An 8,778-nucleotide genomic window follows, 5' to 3' on the forward strand; every position below is an offset into this window, starting at 1 on the left:
AGCCCGGCCGCCGCCCTTTGCCACAGCGGGCGCCTGCGCCGACATGCGACACGAGTAGCCCGCGCGCTTCGGAAGCACCGGAGGAGCCCCCTCGGGGACGCGCCAAGGTGACCCCCCTCGATGACTCCCCCGCGCCCGGCCGCCGCCCTTTGCCACAGCGGGCGCCTGCGCCGACATGCGACACGAGTAGCCCGCGCGCTTCGGAAGCACCGGAGGAGCCCCCTCGGCCTGGACGCGCCAAGGTGACCCCCCTCGATGACTCCCCCGCCCCCGCGGGCCGCCTGTCCCCGCACCCTGTCTGTCCCTCTCGCGTCCGACTCCGGTCCCCCCTGCCAGGGGAGCGGAGGCAGTGCATGGGCATCTGTCTGTCTGTCTGTCTCGGTACTTCCATTGCACACACCTCCCTCTCGTGGCCCTCCCGACTGCCCTGTGCGCACGGGGGGGAGTCTGGGAGCCCCTCTTTGTTCCGGTCGGGGGTGCGTTTGAGGGTGTGCACGCGCGTGGGGGATGCGTTTGGAGGGTGGGAGTTCGATGGAAATAGGCGATTTAAATATTCCATCGAGGATGGCGGCCCCTGACTCAAGACCTGCCGCTGCCGCGTGGTTTTCTCGGCAGCAGCCCAGATGTCAAACAGTTGTTCGTTTTCAGCATGCAAGATGTGATTTTCCAAAGTGCATTCCCAGCGCTTTTGCAAACAGACCGCCGCGAGTCCGTGTGTGCCTGCCTCGCTCACGCTGGTGTTTTGAAGTCCTACCCTGTGTTTTCCCCAATGCCAAACGGCATTTTTGTTGTGGGGTTTAAACCACAGAGACTTTGGCTTTTGTTTCATTTCCCAACAGTTCCTCATTCCCGAAGCTTGTGGCATTTGGTACTGGTGTCTGAGCAGGGGCTGGCTTTCTGTTTGTCTGTGTGTCTTTTGCATGATCTTGGATCGTCACCCTGCTGTATCTAAACATTAAAAAGCCTGTCTTTTCGTTGAAGAGGACAGGGGTTAAAATGAATGAAGACCTGAAGGTCAATTTAAGCGGGCTGCCTCGGGATGATTTAGATGCCGCCGCTGCGGAGAACATCTCGGCTGCTGTCTCCTCCCGGGTTCCTGCCGTAAAGCCAGAGCCTGAGCTCGTAGTCAACCCCTGGGACATTGTCTTGTGTACCTCGGGAACCCTCATCTCCTGTGAAAATGCCATCGTGGTCCTTATCATCTTCCACAACCCCAGCCTGCGAGCGCCCATGTTCCTGCTGATAGGCAGCCTGGCTCTTGCAGACCTGCTGGCCGGCATTGGACTCATCATCAATTTTGTTTTTGCCTACCTGCTTCAGTCAGAAGCCACCAAGCTGGTCACCATCGGCCTCATTGTCGCCTCTTTCTCTGCCTCTGTCTGCAGCTTGCTGGCTATCACTGTTGACCGCTACCTCTCACTGTACTACGCTCTGACGTACCATTCGGAGAGGACGGTCACGTTTACCTATGTCATGCTCGTCATGCTCTGGGGGACCTCCATCTGCCTGGGGCTGCTGCCCGTCATGGGCTGGAACTGCCTCCGAGACGAGTCCACCTGCAGCGTGGTCAGACCGCTCACCAAGAACAACGCGGCCATCCTCTCCGTGTCCTTCCTCTTCATGTTTGCGCTCATGCTTCAGCTCTACATCCAGATCTGTAAGATTGTGATGAGGCACGCCCATCAGATAGCCCTGCAGCACCACTTCCTGGCCACGTCGCACTATGTGACCACCCGGAAAGGGGTCTCCACCCTGGCTATCATCCTGGGGACCTTTGCTGCTTGCTGGATGCCTTTCACCCTCTATTCCTTGATAGCAGATTACACCTACCCCTCCATCTATACCTACGCCACCCTCCTGCCCGCCACCTACAATTCCATCATCAACCCTGTCATATATGCTTTCAGAAACCAAGAGATCCAGAAAGCGCTCTGTCTCATTTGCTGCGGCTGCATCCCGTCCAGTCTCGCCCAGAGAGCGCGCTCGCCCAGTGATGTGTAGCACTCTTGCACCCAGGAGGACTCTGCATTTACCAAGCACTTCCACTGCCTGGCCAAGGTTTGAGATGCTTGCCTTGAATTCCTTGCATTGGATTCCCTCTCAAGCCACAGGAGCACTTAGCACTCGTGAAGCAATGACATCGTTTAGATGAGTTAAGTAATTGAAGTGAAAATAATGTTTCCGGTGTTTTCACCATTAAAAAAATATTGTTGAGATCTTCACTCACTATTATTTTGTTTTGCTTGGGGGCAGAGGTTTCCTTTTATATTTTGTTTGGAGGGCTGATTGGTGGTAGGAAAGGAAGGGATATGATATGCCCATGATGTTGTAAGAAGTCAATGAGTTTCAGAGTTTTTACCTGGACTTTAAAATAAATTTGAGTGATTGAGGAAAACTGAGACTTACTTTTTCCAGACGATTTTTTTTTTACATGATGGTAGATTTTTTAATGCTGCATGTATGTAACAGAATATGACCCCTTTCAATCCAATGCAAATAGTTTACATAATTGTGTTTGGAAGGGACCTGATTTTGCTAACATGAACTCAGTAATGTCACCGACATTGAAACCCTGAACCCATTCTTATTCATTCTTTCTTTCCTCTCGGCAATTACTGTTCACAAGAATTCCTTTCTTATTTCTATAAATGTTGCAACTCCTTCTGCATGGTTGACTGTGTTAGCTAGGCCACTGGTTTCAAATGTTGCCATGTCAATCTAGATTGCAACGGGTCATTTTTCAATATAGTTTTTCAATACGTACTTTCTAAACTGAATCCTGAAATAGGTTTTGATTTTCATATGAAGTAGGATTGATTAGATCTACCATTGTAGTTTCTTAAGCTATTGTCTGATTGTTTTCAGAAAACAAAAGGAAAAAATATTAATTACAGCAATTGCAAGTAGATTAATTTTAATATATTCTGAAAAAAACTAATGTGACATTATCATGAAATAAAAAAAAATCACCTTTCCTCTCTCTAAGAATATATTAATAGTTATTCTTGATTGAGACAATTAGAATAAATATTACAGGCCAAGTTTTTTCTGGTTCATACTGTCTGTGGTGTATAATGCATTTGAAACAGGCAGTCCCCTATTTTAATGATTAGGTTTGTTTGTGAGTGCACAGCGTCCATCTACAACTGTGATATATATCACCTATATCCTGTAAGGTCATAAACAGAATGACCATTGGCTGTTGATGAAAAGTTAAGTTTGAAATCTTTTAACTCCTTTTCACCAAAAACCAATTTATACACAATAAAAATCATATTGCCTGTTTTCAGAGAGCAAGAATGTACAGGAAATTGCAAAGAAGAATTCACTTCAAACACGTTGTAAAATCAATGTGTCTCTGTTTTCTTTTCTGTTCGTGCAGACAAATGTAGACACAGGTATCTTCCCTCCATTTGCAGTGGATTTATAGTTATGTCTATATAATCAGTGGAAAAAATTCTTGGCTGCATATCAACTTAGCCCATTCAGATGGCAGCAAAAGCAGTATTTCAGGGTCGTTGGGGAATCATTTGTAATAAATTAACCTCATTGGTTTGTACCAGATGTGATGCCCAGGGTGGTCTCAGGACCATTCCGGGGGTCCTGCATGCTGATGCCTTCTCTCCAGAGCTTCTCCTAATGTAGCACAAGTGTGAATAAATCCTCTACTTGAATCTGTGTCTCCTCCCTGAGGTTACTTATGGAAGCAGGAGAGGGACTGAAATACTTAAGAAGTGGGAAAGAATTTTCAATACGTATCACTGTATGATCAATCTAATAAAATTGATGCCTTTAAAACATTTCTTTTGAACATTTGATGGAGTTAGTAGGTTGAACATGATGAGTCTGTTTTTAATTAATTAAAATTGAATAGCATCACCATAGGAGACTTGACAAAGGTAAGTTGGTTTTGACAGGGGCTGGGAAATATCCATAATGAGGTTTAAAAGGAATAAATGATGATTTTATAAAAAACAGTGGCTCCATTTGCATATCTCCAATAGTCCGAATTACAATGAGAATAACATGTACTTGTTGTGACCACGTGTGTGCCAGGCCCCATGCGGGGTGTTTTACTATAATCACAAAACTACTACTTTTACAGGTGAGAAAACTAAGACTAAGAGAGGAGTGGATACAAAATGTGCCTGAGGCCACAAAGCACAAGGATAGAGTCAGAATCTGAAGCCAGGTTTTCCAAAGTCTAAGTCTTGCTCCTTCCCTGTACCTTGCAAGCTTTCATCCCTCAGTGGACACCAAGGCTGAGGAAACTTGATTTGTAACATGTTCCTGTCGCAGAGTTTTGGCTCTACATTTAAGACATAAAACTTGGCCTGGCGCAGTGGCTCTCACTTGTAATCCCAGCACTTTGGGGGGTCAAGGCAGGTGGATGACCTGAGGTCAGGAGTTCGAAACCAGCCTGACCAATATGGTGAAACCCTGTCTCTACTAAAAAATAAAAAAATTAGCCAGGCGTGGTAGCAGGTGCCAGTAATCCCAGCTACTCAGAAGGCTGAGGCTGGAAAACTGCTTGAAGTCACGAGGAGGAGGTAGCTGTGAACCAAGATCGCACCACTGCACTCCAGCCTGGGTGACAGAGCAAGCAAGACTCTGTCTCAAAAAAAAAAAAAAAAAAAAAAAAGGCATAAAATTTCCTGTTTAAAATTACACTAGTTAAGTGGTTGCTTTTGGCCCGTGTTTTTAAAACATCTAGTTTCAGCTAAGAGATTTTTCAATTCAACTAATAACATGCCCCTACTGTTTAAATTGTGAAAAATGTTGGACATTTATGTGGTTTTCTACAAGGTTTCTTTTTTCTTATGGAGTTAATTATTTTTAAATGTGCACACATCTCAATGTACATGTGTGTATGTATGTATTTATGCATATGTATACCCAATAATATTAACTTTGCAACAGGACCAAAGACCTCATGGAAAACTGTCTTATTTCCAACAGTCCTGAGGTAGCTGGCAATCTTTTACTCCACATAATTAATATTTCTAGCTACCAAGGAGTTGATATTTTTCCAGTAGAAAGTTATCCTTGTAACTAGAACAATTCCATTACTTTACCAGAATCCTGAATTAGTCAAAACTAGTCATCCAAGTTATGACTACCTAGGATTTTGTTTCTTTTTATTCCTTTAACTCTTTCTTTATTTCTATCAGTGAAGTTTGTTTTTAAAGGTTAAGGGGATCGCCTCCCTCCTAGTACCTGGGGTGGGGAAGCAGGGTGGAGATGGAGACCCTCCTTGCCTGGGAGCCTACATTAAGGAGCCAGGTTCAGGAGGGGTGGATTCCTTGGTTGACTTGACTATGCAGAAATAGTCTTAGACTCCCCCAGGATTTAAAATAGGATTGAAACAAGAGGTTTAAAAGAGCAGATGAAGAATAGAGATACTTAGTGCCAATAAAAATATCGTGGAGACATCTTAGGCTTTTTTTTTTTTAAATGCTTAATCCATTATTAAAATAATGATTGACTTTATTTTATAGTAATATATGATAATATGACGTTAGGATGACTTGCCATTTCAGATTTAAAATACATATTAATTAAGTGACTACTATGTTGTGATTTTGAATACTGTTTAAGTTTCTTTGTTGATTGTATGCCTGGTATAATAAAGGAAAAGACTGCCTTATTGACCCCTTTAAAATTTGTCATAATTATTGAATATTTCAATATAAGGTTAGGACCTCTATGTCTGTTTAGAATTTTAAGAATCACAAACTAATAGATTTATACATCATGGTTTGAATTCACAGACAAATCTGTCTTCTAAAAAAATTACAGGCCGGGCGCGGTGGCTCATGCCTATAATCCCAACACTTTGGGAGGCCAAGGCGGGCGGATCACGAGGTCAGGAGATCGAGACCATCCTGGCGAACACGGTGAAACCCTGTCTTTACTAAAAATACAAAAAAATTAGCCAGTCTTGGTGGCGGGCGCCTGTCGTCCCAGCTACTTGGGAGGCTGAGGCAGGAGAATGGCGGGAACCCGGGAGGCGGAGCTTGCAGTGAGCCAAGATCGCGCCACTGCACTCCAGCCCGGGCGACAGAGCGAGACTCCGTCAAAAAATAAATAAATAAATAAATAAATAAAAATTGGTAATTTTGGCTAGAGCTCCTCAAACTTTAACTATTTGAAGAGTATACAAATCACTTGAGAATCTTGTTAAAATGCAAATTCTGCTTCAGCCAGTCTGGGGCATGGCTGAATTTCCAACAAGCTCCCGTGATGCTGATGCTGACGGTCTATAGACAACACTGATTCACGGTGATAAGTGTCACACTTTAAATATAACATATAAATACATATATATATAACCTATAAATACAACATATAAATAGTATATATTTGAATATCTATAACACGTAACTATAACATATAAATAATATATATTTGAAGTGTTTATTTTTGTCAGAGGTTAATAACTAGTCTGTATTCAATGGAGATGAACTTTGAACTTTTCCTACAGCTTCTCAGGGTCTAATAAAGACCCATAAATATATTTTTTCCATGTTAATGAACTAACTTTTTAAAATCCTAATGATTGTTATCTTAATTTAGTTCTTTCAGAAGCTTTATGTAGATGCAGTGCATTTCTCTAGGTGTGTGTGTGCGTACCTGGCAACAAAGGTTTTCACCTCCATGTCTTCAAGGACAGTTTTCTTTAGGACCTGAGTGGTTTGTGTTTGGGGGCTGCATGTGTCTGCATGAATTTATCTTGAGATGATTGAGATGAAAACCTTTGTTCTCTGAGTTCTAAAATTCAACTGAACTTATTCCAAAGCAACATTTTCTAGACAGGTACATCACAGAAATTTAAAAATAGCTCACCTTCATTTGACACTTATCTGTAGCCTTTTATTTTTCAGCATCAAAAATACTATTAATGTTAATAGTTACCCTGGTCACAGGTACTCTGCTTCCTTTCTGCCCAAGGAGATGAGAACATTTTTTAAATCTAATAGAAGCACATTAAAGTACATAGTTAAAGTGGATTTTAATATAAGACTTATATATGTCCACTGTATGAGATACTTACAGAAGACATCTAAGAATTTTTTAATCATAAAAAACTCAAATACTAGCATCAAGCGCAAGTGAACACATTTCAATTGAAAATAAGTTTGGGACAAAAATAAAATCATTTACCAGGGCACAGATTCCCTTGGTAGTTGACTGTTTGAACAGACAGTTACAAATAGAATATTTTAAAAGGCAAAAGAACATCTTATGGAATTCTCTGTATGGCTTGGATTTGCATTTCTCACCAAACAACATATTTTGAATCTACAGGATTCTTATTTGGGTTGATGAAAATACAAACCTTCCACATAAGGAGAAATGAAGGCCTGCCTTTTACAGATATATGTGGTTACTGGGATAAAACCTAAGGGAAAATTTGTTCTGATCCAACTATATCCTTACTCCTTCCTAGATCCTTTTGAAGCATGAACAAATTTACTCTGGGATTCTATAGAATCTAATAATGGGAAGAAAACATATGGAGTAGAATTTTCTGTATCAAATCTAAATCACCTAAGTCAAGATCTCTTTGGAAACTGAAATTGTACACATTTATTCTCAATACCTTGCAGTGTTTTGATATTCCAAATCTTGATCTTTCTTATCATATTGTAATTCTATTTTTGTCTTGGCCAAGTCCCTGGAGGTACAGAGAACCCCCTAATCTCAGTCAACATTGATATATTGAAAACATTCATTAAACAATATTGTTTTCTTCTTCTTCTTCTTCTTCAAATAAAACACTCAATTATTCATGTAATGTGTTTCTGATTTTATTTTATATCCTTTTGATCATTTTCCTAATCCCTTTTTCCATATCATTTACCATTTCTCTGCACGCCTTTTCAAATCTAGTCATCGGAATGAGGATACAATAATCTAATAAATGGAGCAGAATGATGGATTATTCTCTGCTTCTGGTTACTGGATGGCCGTGGTCCTTTAAGTATGGGCCCCCACCAGCAGCACCAGCATCTCTTGGGAACATGTTAAAAATGCAGTCACCCGAGATTTACTGCTCAAAACTCAGGGTATAAGGCACAGCAATATGAGTTTTAATAAGCCCTCCAAGTGATTCTGATGCACACTAGAGTTTGAGAACCATGCCACGGAGCTTTGACTGAATCCTAAAGTCTTCCTGACTTTACTAATGACATTAATATCTCAGCAGTACTAGGACCTCTCAGCTCTTTCTGCTATGTCTATGCAAGGCAGTCCTCATATTGTACTGTAGCAAATTATAGATGATTTTTGTTTGTACATATGCTGCCTTGCACTGATTTCACTGGAACTTCTTTCTGTTTTCAAGGTTATTTTCTAATTCATCAAGTTCAATTAAACTTCTGCCCCTTCTATTAAAGCCATATCACTGTCATGTGCCTCAGACAGAAAGACAATTCAGCGAGAAGGAAAAAACCCAATCAGACTTCTTTCTTGGCATCGTGGAGATAAGTCTTTCTGTTCCTATTTGTTACTGTCTGTAAATTGACCCGAATATTCCACAGTTGCAGCCTCAACAGTCCAGCAGTGCGTTGACTGTCCATCCATTCCCCCATCTCTGGTCTGTAGTTATGCACAGACACATACACATACACACACACACACACACACACACACGTGTGCATGCGCACAATCACACCCTTTACCTTCCTCTCTCATACTTCCACACCCTTCCACTGTCCTTCTACTATCCCAGACCAGAAATCTTCAGTGAGGAAGTCCAGAGAACTAAGGTAGTTG

General features: G+C 41.9%; 1 protein-coding gene across 1 annotated transcript; it reads left to right on the forward strand.

Moving 5' to 3' along the window:
- Window positions 1–134: 134 nt before the first annotated feature.
- GPR12 (G protein-coupled receptor 12) lies at window positions 135–5,662 on the forward strand. The gene is made up of 2 exons (XM_011958484.1): window positions 135–242; window positions 982–5,662. Exon 2 carries the CDS (start codon window positions 997–999, stop codon window positions 1,999–2,001), a length of 1,005 nt encoding a protein of 334 aa, XP_011813874.1. The 5' UTR covers window positions 135–242; window positions 982–996; the 3' UTR covers window positions 2,002–5,662.
- The last annotated feature ends 3,116 nt before the right edge of the window (window positions 5,663–8,778 follow it).

Source organism: Colobus angolensis, unplaced genomic scaffold (genome assembly GCF_000951035.1).
Source record: "Colobus angolensis palliatus isolate OR3802 unplaced genomic scaffold, Cang.pa_1.0 Scaffold113, whole genome shotgun sequence".
Lineage (NCBI taxonomy): Eukaryota > Metazoa > Chordata > Mammalia > Primates > Cercopithecidae > Colobus > Colobus angolensis.

Coding starts and splice junctions, on each gene's coding strand:
- GPR12 (XM_011958484.1), top strand. CDS start 997: ATGAATGAAGACCTGAAGGTCAATTTAAGCGGGCTGCCTCGGGATGAT.